This window comes from Helianthus annuus, chromosome 7 (genome assembly GCF_002127325.2).
Source record: "Helianthus annuus cultivar XRQ/B chromosome 7, HanXRQr2.0-SUNRISE, whole genome shotgun sequence".
NCBI lineage: Eukaryota > Viridiplantae > Streptophyta > Magnoliopsida > Asterales > Asteraceae > Helianthus > Helianthus annuus.
In genome coordinates, this window is record NC_035439.2 from 110,243,360 (window position 1) to 110,260,240 (window position 16,881).

Below are 16,881 nucleotides of genomic sequence, written 5' to 3' on the forward strand. Positions count from 1 at the left end.
CTAACCTATTTTTTTAAATTTACCGTTAAAAAAATAGCTTAGTTGTTTTTCTTTCGTAGCAGCAAAAAAATCTAACTAATTCATATATACGTATTAATTTGAAACATATGGATGAATAGTGCTACAATAATTTTTCTTTTTTTTTTCTTTTTTTTTTTTTTTGATCTTTGACTTTGTCTTTTTGTCTTTTTATTTATTTTTTAACTTTTAGCCTTTAACTTTCAGTATTAACTCTTACGACCCCTTAACTTTCTAAATACTTTTTAACCGAGTTTTACGTCTTTATTTTTATTTACGTGTCAATATAAACTTAAGTTGATATATGTTTCAACATTTTTTTTTGTGTTTTCTCAACTTTCAGTATTTACACTGACAACCCTTTAACTTTCTAAATACTTTTGTAGTCGGTGATTTTTTTTTGTCTTTTTTTTTTTTTTTACTTTTAACCTTTAATTTTCAGCATTGACTCTTACAACCTCTTAACTTTCTAAATACTTTTTAATCGACTTTTACGTCTTTATTTTTATTTACGTGTTGATATAAACTTAAGTTAGCTTACATTTCGACATAATTTTTTTTTTTGTATTTTCTCAACTTTTAGCATTGAAACTGACAACCCTTTAACTTTCTAAGTACTTTTGTAATCGAGTTTTCCGGTTGATGTAAAACACGTGTCGACATATTTTTGTACTTACGACGACTTTATTTTGTAAGTTTTCTCTTTCGACTGCTATATCGAATCAAAATCGGGTCGCCCCGCTGCGAAGCGCAACTGTAACCCACTAGTTATCAATAAAATATATACTTATGAACCACTATATATTTTTTTAGTTTAAGTTTTTAAGTATTTTTATCTTTTAACTAAATAATACTTAAAATGCTTTTCCTTTTTGTTATGTAACAAACAACAAGACGTATTACGATTATATGATTTTTTTATTTTCTTTTTTCATTTATATATTTTTTTATTTTCTTTTTCTTTTTTCATTTGCTATATAAGTGTATCGAAATGCAATATCAAATGAGTCTCCGTCAACTTGCATCTACTCACAAATTGCAATCTCTTTTCCCACCTTTTCTTCCTTTGCCTTCCGCCGCCTATCACGACCATCGGATCACCTTTTCTTGCTTCCGACTGTGCTCCCTTGCCAACTTTGTTAGTGCAACTGTCATGACGGTACGTGGTTTACATTCATTTAAATCTAATTTGGGTGTTTGGCGTGGATAAATTTTGACTGTTACGTATCGATTTTTAAAAATTGGTTTTCAACTTGCGAATCCTAAATTTAGACTTATGATGTTCCATGTAAGTCTGTGTTTAGATGTGTGTATATGTCTGTCTGTGTTCATAATTCTACTTTCTCCTCCTTTTTTACTTCTTCAACAGCCCAGCTAGTAAATAGTTTATAAGTCAATTCCAAACGCCCTCATAATCCACTTATTGCATAGCTTACAGACAGTACGAAGATCAATGATGATTAGCAACTAAAAACTCAAGAAAAAAAAATTATTCCTAATCAACATTGATGGCTGGAATAAGTCACCCAAGCCCATGGTTTTTTTCCTAGTAAAATATTGATGGCTGGAATAAGTCACCCAAGTCCATGGGTTTTTTTTTTTTTTTAACATTTCAATAAAAAAAAAGTCCATGCTTTTAAATGATGGTTTTATATGTGCACAAAAACAAAGAGGTCCAAAATCAAAGCGCGCAACGCAAAAACGGAGGGATTTTCATACGTGTGGTGCAAGGTGCTTATATAATTTCTTTTAAATATTCTGTAAGTTTTTAGCATTCTCTACCCAGAATGTACTTGTAGATAAAGTATGATTTAATGAATAAATCACTTAAATATACAACCTTTTTAGGTACATGTATAACACTTTAAAGCACAACCCCCCCCCCCCCCTACACAAAAAGCGCACACACATGGGATTTTTTTCAAAAAAGCTTGCTTTTTGTGCGCTTCTTGTACACAGATCGCCTTATGTCACACAAGGCGCAACTCTCTGCGCCTCAGGTAGCCTCGCGCCTTAGACACACTTTTGAAAACCAAGCCATGTCTTCTACAATTGGATTTTATTTGTATGGTAAAAGTAACCAATGCATCAGTTGGCAATGCAGGCTAATAGAAGTTCTTATGCTCACAATTTGACACTTTAGTCTTTATTGCTTCCAAAACACAAATCAGCCTTTAACGTTATGGATCATGAGTGATGAATATATATGTAAGATATCAACTGTAAAGTGAAGATCAGATTCTATGGAGCATCGCAACATGTGTTTGATCTACTGGTGTGGTCTGCTCTTGATCCTAATCACAGATAGTACTAGTGCTGCTAGAGACACCATATTTCCAAATCAGACTCTCAAAAATGGTGACACCATTGTTTCAGCAAATGAAATCTTTGAACTGGGGTTCTTTAGCTTTAAAAACTCATCCTTTCTGTACTTGGGGATATGGTACAAGAAGGTATCACCACGTACCTATGTATGGGTTGCTAATAGAGAGGTCCCACTTCTCGATGCCTCGAGTATACTTAAACTCAATGATAAAGGAGATTTACAGCTTCTTAGTGTTAGCAATACCCAAGTTTGGACATCTCAGTCCACCAAACTAGTTACGAATAGTAGTCCAGTAGCACAACTTTTGGATTCTGGAAATCTTGTCATCAGAGATGACATTAGCAGCAATCTGATTTGGCAAAGCTTTGATCATCCTGGAGACACTTGGTTACCAGGAATGAAAATTGGTGTGGACCGTCTAACAGGGAGAAACTGGAACTTGACATCATGGAAGACTGATGACAATCCTTCAGTAGGTTCTAATACAGTTTTGATGAACACTAACGGATATCCACAGTTGTATAATATGAGACATGAATCAAGTTTCCAACAAAGGATTGGATATTGGAATGGTCTAGGGTTTTCTGGGGCATTGGGTATTGGATTAAAGAACTTATACACGTTTGACTTTGTTTTAAATGAGAAGGAGATTTACAGCAGATTTTCACTAATAAACAGCACATCTCTTACAAGGATGATATTGAATCCAGAAGGAAACTTTCTTCTATTTGTTTGGAGTGATACAGGACATATATGGCAACTTTATTTAGCACCTTTAATGGATGCGTGCGACCAGTACGGTTTCTGCGGTCCTTATGGCATCTGTAGCATTAATAATGCCCCGCCGTGTTCATGTTTTGAAGGATTTGAACCGAAGCTGCCTGAAGAATGGTCTGTTGCAGATTGGTCAAATGGATGCAAGAGTAAGATGTATCTGACTCCTGAAAAAGGGCATAACTTCACTAAGTTTTCCAACCTGAAATTGCCCGACTCACAGAATTCATGGTTCAATAGATCCATGTCCCTTGAAGAATGTGAGAATGTTTGCGCCAGCAATGTCTCTTGTACAGCTTTTGCAAATACTAACATTAGAGGGGTCAAAAGCGGATGTCTAACTTGGTCTGGTGAGCTAACGGATATCAGAGAAGCTCCACAAGGAGATGTTTCAGGGCAGGATATCTATATAAAAATGGCCAACCTCAAAGTAATTCGTAAGTGCATTTGTGATTTCTTTGAGTCTATATGTCATGTATCATCTGGTTACTCAAACATATTGTAATACTAGCTTTTTAGGATGCCTTATGTTACATGTAAAAACCTCTACTTAACACTTCCACTACAAAAAAAAAAAAAAAAAAAACAACGGTTGGGGTGGGTTTAGTTTGGTTTTGATATTCTGTCAAATACGAAGGGATTAAAACTCATTTTTTTACAGGAGAGTTAAAACCTGGCACTAAGAAGAAATCACATCTAAAAGTGATCTTGCCAATTGTATCAACAGTAGTCATGCTCAGCTTTGCACTGACACTATATTCTTGGAGAAAGAAGAACTCATATAATAAAGGTACAAGTAAGTTAAACAAGTACGTTTCCTTGCGAGTTTCAAGCTTTCATTTGGCTCATTCTATACACACCCCCCCTCATTCCTGATTATACCCCCCTTTGTGAGAGGAAAACTATCGGTCCCACGCAGGCCCCACCTGTAAGTATGTGAGAGGAGGGGGGTGAAAAAAGTAATTAGGGGGGTGTAGAAAGTAGCACCCTTTCATTTTCTAAACCATGTTCATATTCACTGTATACATAGTTAGTCTACAACGAAGTAAGTTGAATTATTAGTTTCTTCACATTTTATCAGCTTTAGTAAACAAGGACCAGAAGCAAGATCCAGACCTACGATACTTCAGCCTGAATGAAGTAGTTAAGGCCACTAGTAACTTCTCAATCAACAATAAGCTAGGTCAAGGAGGTTTTGGTGCAGTTTACAAGGTACACAACTCTTATTAAATTTCCAAATCAAAAGAACAAAAAAAGACATCTACTTATAGACATGGTTCTCTAATGATATGTTGGTTATTTAAGTCTTTTTTTCACATAGATATACAAGAAAAATGATAACTTATTTAAGAAAGTAGTACAAGCAATCAATATAAAGATGAATCGTACCTAATAGGAGTACTGATCTTCAGGGTGTGCTTGAAGAAGGAGGAGAAATTGCTGTGAAGCGGCTGTCGAAGACATCAAAACAAGGAATAGTCGAGTTCCAGAATGAAGTTATATGTATTGCCAAGCTTCAGCACCGAAATCTTGTGAAGCTTTTGGGATGCTGTGTTCAAGGAGAGGAGATGATGTTGATCTATGAATACATGCCCAACAAAAGCTTGGACTTCTTTTTATTTGGTTCGATGCTCATAAATTTATAGAAAAGCATACACTTGATTAAATAATTAAACAGTGTAATACAAACTAACATAGAATCCAAATTTGTGCAGATGAAAACAACTCCATGTTACTTGACTGGCCTCAAAGGTACCACATTATCAATGGGATTGCCCGAGGACTCGTTTATCTTCATCAAGACTCCAGACTTAGAATAATCCATAGAGATCTAAAAGCAAGCAATATTTTGCTTGATTCCAATATGAATCCAAAAATATCAGACTTTGGCTTGGCTAGAATGTTCAAAGAGTATGAGACGGAAGCCAATACCAACCACGTTGTCGGTACACTGTAAGAATGTATTAATCATAATGATAACTACAGCTTAACATATCTTATATAGTTATATATCGTTTCCCTTGGGTGAAAATGTGCTACAGGGGTTACATTTCACCAGAGTACGCAGCAAATGGGCTTTTCTCACTAAAATCAGATGTATTTAGCTTTGGTGTTTTGGTGCTTGAGATCGTGAGTGGGAAGAAAAACAGAGGATTCTCACATCAAGATCACCATGATAACCTTCTCGGGCATGTAAGTGCCGTAATCAGAAATTTAGTTACTATTAATTAACCGAACTTTTACCGACTTTTAATATGGTTTAGGCATGGAGACTCTACAAGGAAGGCAAGCCCCATGAACTGGTTGATGTGGCTTTAGGGGACTCATGGACTGCTTCTGAAGTGCTTCAATCAATACATGTCGGTTTATCATGCGTGCAACAGAATGCAGATTACAGGCCAAGTATGTCGTCTGTGGTTCACATGTTAGGCGGTGAAGGTGCATTGCCTCCACCAAAACAACCTGGCTTTCTAACAGAAATGACTAAGCCTGAAGTCGATTCTACCCTAATCATGTCAAAATCTCCCGTTTCAATCAATAAAGTCACAATTACACAACTAGATGCTCGATAATCACATAGGTCTATGACCAAGTACCTGATTTGCATTCGGTAAAGATGCCTTATTGTGTCCTTTCAGTCAGTGAATTAAGTGTTAAAGATCTGGATTCTATTTCAAGCCCTCCCCTCACCCCAACTCAAGTTCCTCTCTATGATGTACCAATGATATTATTATCTATAACATTTGCAGTTTGTTAAAGTATAAACCTTGTGTTAAACCTGATAATTATTTGAAACTCCACCTTGTTCCACTATTTGTATCTAGATAACTTGATTGCATGAAAGGTAAAGCTAAGAAACCACAGAATGCATTCTATTCACGAAGTCCTTAAATTTGTGTGTGCGAGCCCTTGCATCATAACTCATAACATTGGCTCTCACATACCAACATGCCAAGATAACATAGGTGCGCCAGCATTCTTTTTCCTTCAGACCTGTTAGACGATTATTTATAAGTTAGATCATTTTATTATTATTCGTTATTTTTATTATACTATCCTAAGTTATTAGATGGCAGTTACAGCCATGTTATTTATGTACATATATATACGATTGTATCATAATATTACAATTATCAATTCATTTTATGAACAAACATCTTCGTTCTTCGAAACCCTAGAACCGGAAATCTAACATAGTGGTATCAGAGCCACATCGATCCAAATCCACAAAGTCACAAATCACGATGAAAACATGAATCAAGTTCAAGGAATTCAAACTCAGATCCCTAAACTTACTGGACAAAACTATTATCACCGGCACATTCAGATTAAAGTTTTGTTTGAATCGCAAGAATTATGGAATGTTGTTGATGAAGGAATACGAGAACTGGGAACAAATCCCACTGAAGAAGCAACGACAGCGCACAAGGATGCAGTTAAGAAGGGCAAGCGGGCACTGCACATCATTTTTCAATCGGTAAACGACACCATATTTGAAAGGGTTGCACTAGCAAAATCATCAAACGAAGCATGGAACATTCTACATAAATCTTACCGAGGAGAAAACCGGGTAAAAACAATTAAACTTCAAACTCTTTGTTGTGAATTTGATGCATTAAAAATGAAGGAAGGAGAATCTGTTGAAGAATATTTCAATAGAACAATCCTTATTGTCAATCAATTACGAATGAATGAAGAAAAAAATCAGTGAACAACGAATTGTAGAAAAGATATTACGTAGTTTGACTCGAAATTTCGAGTCAGTAGTGATAACAGTGGAGGAAACGAAGGATCTGGAGAATGTCTCAACAGAAGAATTGATGGGAATCCTTCAATCTCATGAACTGAGATTGAGATGTTACGAGGATAACCCAACAGAACATGCATTTCAAGTGCAGAATTCGAATCAAGATCGATTTAAATCCTCAAGGAGCGAAGCAGGAGGAGGAAAAGGCCGAAACAAATACAGGGGCTGGAACATGAATATGATCAGATGTTATAACTGTCAACGATTATGCCACACGGCCAAATACTGTCAGCGAAAAGAAGAAAGCGAGAAGGCTGACAACGTGTTGATCCATAAAGACGAAGAAATCGATGAACAAAAAGACACAATGTTCATGATTTTTAATATGGAAGAGACAGTCAATGATGACTGTTGGTATCTGGACAGCGGATGTAGCAATCACATGACGGGAAACAGGAGTTTATTCATCAATCTGGATGAATCTGTAAAGAAAGAAGTACGGACAGGGGATGATAAAAGATTAGAAGTAATTGGTTGCGGCGAAGTGTCTCTGAAAATTAAAGATCGAGTTCGTAAAATACCGAATATAATTTACGTGAAAGGTTTGAAACATAACCTATTAAGTGTGGGGCAACTAATACAGAAAGGATATATCGTTCTGTTTCAAGAGAATCAGTGTATTATCAAGGATGCAGGTAAAGAAATCATAGGAGATATCAAAATGACTAGTAATAAAATGTTTCCTCTTCATCCGAATAGTGACCTGAATTTTGCAATGACAATGACTGCAAAAGATATGTCATCTCTATGGCACAAAAGATATGGTCATGTAAACATGGACACGTTAATAAGTATGGGAAACAAAGAACTGGTAGTCGGTTTACCTAAGATTATGAAAAGTGAGGGAATATGCGAAGGGTGTATCTCGGGAAAACAGTCAAGAAGGCATTTTCAAAGAAGGTCACATGGCAAGCCGACAAACCTTTACAGTTAATTCACTCAGATATATGCGGACCCATGAGGACTGAATCGATAGGATGATGCAGGTATTTCGTTACCTTCATAGATGATTTTTCAAGAAAAACTTGGGTGTTCTTTCTCAAGTATAAATCAGAAGCATTACACTATTTCAAAACATTCACGGCTTTAAATGAAAAGCAATCAGATTACTTAATTAAAACGCTGAGAACTGATCGAGGAGGAGAGTACTGTAGTAAGGTATTTCAAGATTATCTGAAGCAAAACGGAATACGTCATCAACTCACAAACAGTTATTCTCCTCAGCAGAATGGGGTAGCAGAGAGGAAAAATAGGGCGTTAATGGAGTTGAGTAGGAGCATGATGAACGTTAAACATTTGCCAAATTGTTACTGGGCAGAAGCAGTGGTATGTGCAACTTATATCTTAAACTGGACAGTCACAAAGACAAGACCCAATATAACTCCTTATGAGGCATGGAATGGCAACAAACCCAATGTGGAACATCTCAAGGTATTCGGTTGTTTAGCTTATGTACACATTCCCAAACAACATAGAGACAAGTTAAACAAGAAAACGGAAAAGGCGGTGTTTGTCGGTTACAGTGAACACAGTAAAGGTTATAAACTCTATAATCCACAAACCAATAAGATCATCATCAGTCGTGACGTCGCCTTCGATGAAAACAAAAGATGGGATATTAATTCTGAAACGGCTGATGTCCCTCTAGTTGTGACTGATACTGATGAGAGTGAGACTCAAGAGGGCAGCGAATTCGATAAGACACATGGACCAACGACATCCACCGAACGGCCTGAGCACAGTGTCTCAACATCTCGAGAAGAAGAAGAACCGAGTCAAGAAACAATTCAGACTCAGCATCATAACAACGTTTCTGCAGCCGAACACATACAACAACATGAAAATGAGTCAACTTCCTCTGATTCTGAAAATGAAACCATCTGAACAAAAAGCCTCAGCAACATATATCAAGAAACAAGGGAGCTTACAGAAGCAGAAGTTTTGCAGAAGTATAATGAAAGTCAAGTTGTAAACTTTGTTCTTTATGCGAGTACTGACCCGACATCGTATGAAGAAGCCAAGAAAGACTCGAGATGGAGGGAGGCAATGGACAAAGAAATAGAATCAATCCATAAAAACCAGACATGGGAACTTGTAGATCCTCCAAAACATCAAAAACCAATTGGTGTTAAATGGATCTATAAAACAAAGTATGATGAAAAAGGCAATGTCGATAAATATAAGGCCAGACTGGTGGTGAAAGGATACAAACACAAGTATGGAATTGACTATCAAGAAGTGTTCGCTCCCGTGATCAGATTCGAAACAGTCAGATTAGTGTTAGCACTCGCGGCTCAATATGAATGGCATCTTCATCAAATGGACGTTAAAACTGCTTTCCTAAACGGAAAGTTGGAAGAACAAGTCTACATAGAGCAACCTCAAGGTTATGTTAAAAAAGGAGAAGAAAAGAAGGTATGTTATCTTAAGCGAGCTTTATATGGTCTAAAACAAGCTCCTAGGGCTTGGTATAGTCGAATTGATGCATATTTTGTTCAAAACAGATTTAAGAAGTGCATCTATGAACACACACTTTACATCAAAGACACCAGTGAAGGAAAAATCATAATATGTCTTTATGTGGATGACTTGATTATAGCAAGTAGCTCGATGAGATTAATTTCAGAATTCAAGACTTCAATGAAAAAGGAATTTGAAATGACAGATATGGGTCGTTTACACTATTTCCTTGGGATGGAAGTGTCGTATGACAATAGTAATATCACACTCTCACAAAGAAAATACATGAGAAATTTATTGGATAAGTACAACATGACACTATGTAATACAGTGTCTACTCCAATGGAATATGGTTTAAAATCATCCAAGGATGATCCAAAAGAGTTTGTTAATGAGGGGATGTATCGTAGCCTAGTTGGAAGCTTGATGTATCTTACCAACACTAGGCCAGATATCATGTTTGCGGTAAGCAAAATAAGCAGGTTTATGGAATGTCCAAAGAAAAGTCACTGGGAGGCAGCAATACGGATACTAAAATACATCAAAGGAACTCAAGATCAAGGAGTTACTTATTCTAATGGAAGAAAAAAAATATTTAGTAGGGTTTAGTGATAGTGATTATGCAGGAAATGTAGATGACAGTAAAAGTACATCGGGATATATATTTCACCTAGGTTCTTGTCCTATATCTTGGGAATCAAAGAAGCAAAGGTAGTAGCATTGTCCTCAACTAAGGCTGAATACATGGCCTTATCTTTGACGGGATGTCAAGCTTTATGGATCAAAGGGATACTGAATGATCTGCAAGGTAAAGAAGACTACTCAATTCCAATATTCTATGATAATAAATCAACTATTTGTCTAGCCAGAGATCCAGTGTATCATGGCAAAAGTAAACACATACGAGTCAAATATCATTTTATCAGAGAGAGATTTGATCAAGAAAAGGGAAGTAGAAGTTGTGTACTGTGCAACGAAGGATCAAATAGCGGACATTATGACGAAGGCTCTTCAGCCGAAGGACTTTACTTGCCTGAAGCAGCTGCTGTGCATGAATCAGGAATGATCCAACTTACGGGAGGGTGTTAGACGATTATTTATAAGTTAGATCATTTTATTATTATTCATTATTTTTATTATACTATCCTAAGTTATTAGATGGCAGTTACAGCCATGTTATTTATGTACATATATATATGATTGTATCATAATATTACAATTATCAATTCATTTTATGAACAAACATCTTCGTTCTTCGAAACCCTAGAACCGGAAATCTAACAAGACCATCTACGTCGATAAAAGCTCAAATTTTGCAAGTCACTAGCATTCTGAAAGTTCAACACGACTAAGATGGGGAAAAATTAACCGCAGGAACAACTGGAGTTAAATTTATGGTCTTACATCTATATAAGTTCTTTGAGAACCTTTACCAAACAGCTATGGCAGTGGGTTCAAAGCAACATCTGGAATCTGATTAAGAAATTTTCAAACTATACATTGTTGTCTATACTAATATCTAAAGTTAACCATCAAGAAGCAACTGGAAATACCTGATTTTTATTGATCGGCCAAATGTTTGAAGGTAAAATCGCTATTCAAAATCTAATCAATGAACTTATGAGAAAACGTCATTGGTGTGCAACACATAACAATCGATTACAACTTTTAGTATTTATCAGTTGTAGAGATAGAAAAAAATTGTAAAACGTTACATATTTTTTAAATATGTTGAGCACCTAGGAAATATGTTGGTAGAAATAAAATATTTATTTAATTAACTAATACTTATTCTGAGTGGCTTAAGTAAAGAAACTTTTGATTCATAGCATTATAACTATAATTTGGTGGGTAATTTTATTTTAAGGTTTGGTAACGATACGTTGTTTGATTGGGGGGGGGGGGGGCACTGGCTTTTGTTTTTCCTTACGAGCCAATTTAAAAAAGTAGAAGATGAATTACAAACTTGGTACATATGATAAGATTTTTTTATTTGACCTTTTTCAATAAGGTCACCAGCATTTTAGTTTTATAAAATTTAGAGGTTTAAGTAGATTTTATTTTTATAAAACTGATCTATATAAAAAATTAGAAATTAATTTCTGTCTTAGTTTATAAACATCCTTCGCCTTAATAGAAAAATTAACTTAGTTAGTGGTTGGATGAAAATTTCTAAAAATTATGTGACAAAGCTATTATTTTATTCATATAAAAATTGCACGTATATTCTTTTTTATTATATATGTAACAAAATTAATTAAATAAAAGAAATTTAAAAGAGTTTGAGTAAATTGCCAAAATCGTCTCTGTTGTTTTATATTTGCCAGTTTCATCCAAATATCCTCAACTTAACAGAAAAAATAAGCTAAGTTAGTGGTTTGGATGGAAATAGCAAAAAGTTACAAACGTTGGGGGCAATTTGGTACAAAAGTGTCATTTTAGACGAAAATGACAAAGCTGCCCAAACCTCAGGGACGATTTTGGCTATTAACTCTATCTATAATAGGAATTTAAAGAGATTCAGAAGAATGTATAAAGCCCATGTGTAGTTATAAAGCCCATTTGTGCACGTTATGCGACACAGGTTGTGCCACGTCACACAGGGGCTTTATGGGCGTTATATCACTAGAGCCCGTAGTCATAAAGCCCCTACCTCATCATGACTCAATTAATTAATCTTCAATTTTTTTAATTAATTTTCAACTTTTTAAAATTAAAAACCATTTCATTGAATAAAAAAACATTTCAATAAAATAAAAAAAAAACATTAAAATAAAATAAAAAAGCATTACACTAGAATAAAATAAAAAAACAATAAAATAAAATAAAAAAACATTACACTAGAATAAAATAAAAAAAAACATTACGCAATCAAAGGTTATATTTTTTTTGCAATTCACTCCTTTTGTGACAACGCCATCTTCAATGCTTTTCCGGTTAGGTGGTCGTGCGGTTTCGAGTAGAATTCAAAGTCATGAGCCTATTGTCCATCCCGCATAATCTCGGTCACTTCGCAGTTATTTTCCATACGTTTAGTCCTGAGTTCGTGTATGTCTTGAAGTCGTTTGTTTATCTCCGAAAATGCATTAGTCATTTCGGATCCCATCGACGATGACTCGGGCCTCTTCGATCTTGCACCGCTTCTTCTTCCGGCGGGTTGTAGTAGCTCTTCTGCCGGTTTTTCCTCCAGAATATCATCGTTCACGTCGGTGTTTCGGGCGTCGGAGATTGGCGTTTCGAGTTCACCCGGCTTTGACGGCCTTTTGTGTGCCGACTGACCGCTAGGTGTAGGGATGTTGGCCCATTTAGGGCTATGCCGAAGGATTTGCCAACACTTGGTACACGGTTTGAAAACTCGTGCACTTCTTGTTGATATCGGTCCACTTGCCCGATATCGAGTCCGTCGGCCGGTATTCGTCTCCTTTACCCATGAGACCGAAAAAAAGTTATCGGATTCGGTTTCAAAAAAGGGTTTTACTTTGATTGTTTGCTAAAAAAATTAGTCCAAAATAAAAAAAAATAAAATAAAAACTGAAAATAAATTACCCGAAAATAAAAAAAAACTGAAAATAAACAGAAAATAAAAAAAACCAAAATTAAAAAAATAGAAAATAACATAAATAGAAAATAAAAAAAATTAAAATAAAAAACTAAAAATAAACAGAAAATAAAAAAACAAAAAAAAACGAAATTTAAAAAACAGAAAATAAAATAAGCAGAAAATAAAAAACTAAAAATAAAATAAACAAATAAATTTACCTATTACGGGGTTCTCCGACACATCGATCCAAGCTCGGGTTGGCGCATACTCCTCATCGGCTTCCCACGGTATTACATTTTTTTTTCGCTCGGGTGGTTTCCGTTTTCTTTTTATATGTGCGTTTTGCTTTTCCTTTTTGCGTCTCCGCTACTTCCGGTTGTGTTTCCAGAACCTCGGGTTTGTGTAGTGGGGAGCCGAATGCTTGTGCCGACCACTATGCTTGAGACGACCCCATTACGTCCGTGTTTTGATTCAGGTTCCACCCGTATAGATTCGGGTCTCATGAGAGTGGTTGGTTTAAAAGGTTCATGAACCCAGTATTATGTTGATTATAATCGACAAAACCGGATCCGAAAGGGGTGGGTCGAGCGGGAACCGGAGACATGGGACGGGTAGATTGCTAGTTTGGTTCGGGTTCACACTCGAACGGGGAGGAATAAAACCGCGGTTGAAGGGTTGCATTGTATAAAATTGTAGTTTTTAAAAAAAAATGTAGAAAGAAAGAGGGTTTGAAGGTGTGTTGGTTTATAAAAAATTGGGAGATAGGGCTATATTTATAGGAATGATGGAATATTAATTGAATTAATTTCTTTTTACTTTTGACCGTTTGCAACAGTTATATTTTGAAAATCAAACTCCAAAACGCCGCTATGAGTATAACGTTGTCATCAAGATGAAGCCCCACAGCGCCGTCTGCCGTGGTGTAGCGGGCGCTATAGCCTAAAAAAAGCCCCTCCTTCGCGCCCCACTACGTACGACCTTAATGGAATGATTGTTGTCACCGAAGTTTTGAAATTGATATACGACTGATAGTTACAACTACTTACGTCAGTTTAAACGTTTGGATTGCACGTTGGTTAAACCAATGGGGCTGGGTAGGGTGTCTATAGTGCTAGGTTTATGGGTTAATGGATTTTGAGTAAAACCTGACCCATTTACTTATTTTTGTTGTGTCGGATCCACTTAAAATCGTGTTGTGTTCGGGTTGTTTTTCAGGCTAACCTGTTTTATTGTTGTTTATGAATATGAGTAATGCCTTGTCACTTAATAAGAATTTAAACATTTAATTAAAATTAACATTTAATTAAAATTAAATATTTTGTAAGTGATGTTCTTTTAATTGTTTTTTTAATCACTTATTCTGAGTTAAGATACTTGGGTTTATGTATTTAGCTTGAGATTAAAAGAAGCGCAAAATGGTAGTTAAAACTAATATATATATATATATATATATATATATATATATATATATATATATATATGTCTGTGTGTGTGTGAAGTGAAGAGTTGAGCTCATGAAGGTTGTCATTAATTTTACATGTGGTCTTTATACATATAGTCGTGTATGTTGTATGTTTGGGACACACGAAATATACAAACTTTTATGGTATCAAAGTTCTACGTTTCTCATACCTCTTTTAAGACTTTGAAACCACTTCTATCTTTTTTGGTTGCGTCTCTCCCTTTTTCGTGTAAACCCCCCTCTCTTTCTATCTATCTATCTATCTATCTATCTATCTAAGCGCCATGACTTCCTCCTATCTTATATTTATAAGCCTATGGGTTGATTTACACGATGACATCATCACCATTGCTTCGTACTTGATTTCCAGCTAATCCAAACATAAATCAGGTCAACCAAAGACTGGGTGGCCATGCCCAAACACGCGCTCGCTAGATAACAAACTTTTACTCATGTTCAACATTTTCCGTGGTGGTTTACACACCACCGCCACCATTGCTCTACTAATCACATCTCTCATTGTAACTTTTCCGCCTCCAAAAAGTCAAGCTTGCATTAACATAGTTTCAGCCCATCACCGTCTCCCACCACACTTTCTGGTAACTGTTGGTTTGCTCTCTCCCTTAGTTGACACGTTGAGTAAGCTTTTTTTGTCCCTTTTCTTATTTTATCTGCTTCTAAGCTAAAAAAAAAAGAAAAAAACAAAGAAAAGTTATTATAACTTTACTATTATATGTTTGGAGATATTTTTTCTGTTTATGGCATGTGTTCGATTTTATTGAGAAACTGCAAAGATCGGTATACTATCAAATGTAGCCAAAAGCGGATATTGCCTTGTACATTCACTATAGGTATAATATCTAGTGGCCTTATCACGTAAAGTTCATGCTTATCAGTTTTAAGGTATAATATCTATAGCTATAATCCATTGCTGAGTCCACTTTTTAGATTATGAACATTTTCAATGGCTAGTATGGTTGGTAACTAGTACTGTGTTCTTTTTCGTGATCATTTTCTCAATTTTCTTTGGATTTATCCTATGCACAAGAAATCAAATGCTACTTCCAACTTTTACGTTTTCCTACATATGTTAAAACTCAATTTAACCATGAGATAAAATCTTTCCAGATCTAATGCTACTTCCAACTTTTATGTTTTCCTACATATGTTAGAACTCAATTTAACCGTCAGATAAAATCTTTCCAGTGTGATCATGGTGGAAAATTTGAGAATAATTCTTCATAACCTCTTTACCACACATGGTATCCAATTTGATTTCCCGGTTCCCACATAACGCAACAAAATGGCAGGTTAAAACATATATCTCGCACAATTGCTAATGTAATTCACACACATCATTTTCAAGTCCGCATTCCTCTAAATATTGGTTAAAGCTCTTCACATGGCTACACAACTCCTCAACTTCTCAAGTAGGAGACAGAGTCCTATTGAAAGTGTCTCCCTGGAAGGGTGTAATCCGTTTTGGAAAAAAAGAGGCAAGTTAAACCCGCGCTATTTAGGCCTGTTTACAATCATGAAGAGGATTGGGCCAGTGGCATACCAGCTAGATCTTCCTAAAGAACTAAGTGGAGTTCATAACGTCCTCCACGTCTCTAATCTGAAAAAGTGTGTGTCCGATGAATCATTAGTTGTTCCGTGACGAGATTCAAGTTGACAGGCAACTTCGGTTTGTTGAAGAGCCAATAGAAATTATGGACCAAGAGGTCAAGACTGGAAGACATAGCAAGATACCTATAGTCAGAGTTCGTTGGAACTCTAAGCGTGGACCGGAGATCACGTGGGAACGGGGTGATCAAATGAAGAGAAAATATCCACACCTTTTCGGAACCGAAACACAAAACACAGATGATACAAACTGAATTTCGGGACGAAATTCCTTTAACAAGGGGATGGTGTGACAGCCTAGGAAATTTCACTCAACTCAGCGACACAACTCATGCTTATTCAATTTTCAGGATGAAAATTCCTTTAACATAGGGATAATGTGACATCCCGTACTTTCATGTTAACGTCATTAACTTTCTAAGTTAAATCTTTGCGATTATAGAACACTCATAAACACAACTATATTATACGTGCAATTATATTAAACAAGCAAATTATAACTTATGGGATTAATCTAAACTTTGAGGACTAATCTCGTACATACACTTAAAGTTAACTTGGTTAACTTCCTACGCAAGATTGAGAACTTGTAAACACGAGGGACTTGTTAGGCCTAAACACGTAAAGTTATATGTATAATTTTCTACCTAAGTTTGGGTTTTGTAAACTTATGGGACTAGACGGGGTATAGTAGAAACATGAGGGACCTTATGTGTAACTTTGTTTTAAATACAAAAATATAAAAACAAATCCGAACCATAATCCGCCTCGTCGCACACACACTCCTCTTTCGGCTTTCTCATCTCGACGACACCCACAATCTCTCTTGGATCTTTTTCTTCGCAAATCATCTAGTCTGGTAAACC

General features: G+C 35.8%; 1 protein-coding gene across 3 annotated transcripts; it reads left to right on the top strand.

The window, feature by feature from the left end:
• Positions 1 to 1,031: 1,031 nt before the first annotated feature.
• On the top strand, positions 1,032 to 5,950 carry LOC110922929 (G-type lectin S-receptor-like serine/threonine-protein kinase At4g27290). 3 transcript variants are annotated; one of them, XM_035975190.1, is made up of 8 exons: positions 1,032 to 1,177; positions 2,111 to 3,555; positions 3,780 to 3,914; positions 4,200 to 4,330; positions 4,531 to 4,741; positions 4,834 to 5,071; positions 5,161 to 5,311; positions 5,383 to 5,950. In XM_035975190.1, the coding sequence occupies exons 2-8, from the start codon at positions 2,262 to 2,264 to the stop codon at positions 5,689 to 5,691; spliced, it is 2,469 nt and encodes an 822-aa protein (XP_035831083.1). In that variant the 5' UTR covers positions 1,032 to 1,177; positions 2,111 to 2,261; the 3' UTR covers positions 5,692 to 5,950. The 3 variants fall into 3 exon arrangements, with proteins under 3 accessions (XP_035831083.1, XP_035831082.1, XP_022022811.1); XM_035975189.1 differs by having other exon boundaries at positions 2,123 to 3,555; XM_022167119.2 differs by having other exon boundaries at positions 2,123 to 3,555; positions 3,780 to 3,908.
• The last annotated feature ends 10,931 nt before the right edge of the window (positions 5,951 to 16,881 follow it).

Coding starts and splice junctions, on each gene's coding strand:
- LOC110922929 (XM_035975190.1), top strand. CDS start 2,262: ATGGAGCATCGCAACATGTGTTTGATCTACTGGTGTGGTCTGCTCTTG. Junction 4,331..4,530: donor GTTTTGGTGCAGTTTACAAG/GTACACAACTCT, acceptor ACTGATCTTCAG/GGTGTGCTTGAAGAAGGAGG. Junction 5,072..5,160: donor AACCACGTTGTCGGTACACT/GTAAGAATGTAT, acceptor AATGTGCTACAG/GGGTTACATTTCACCAGAGT.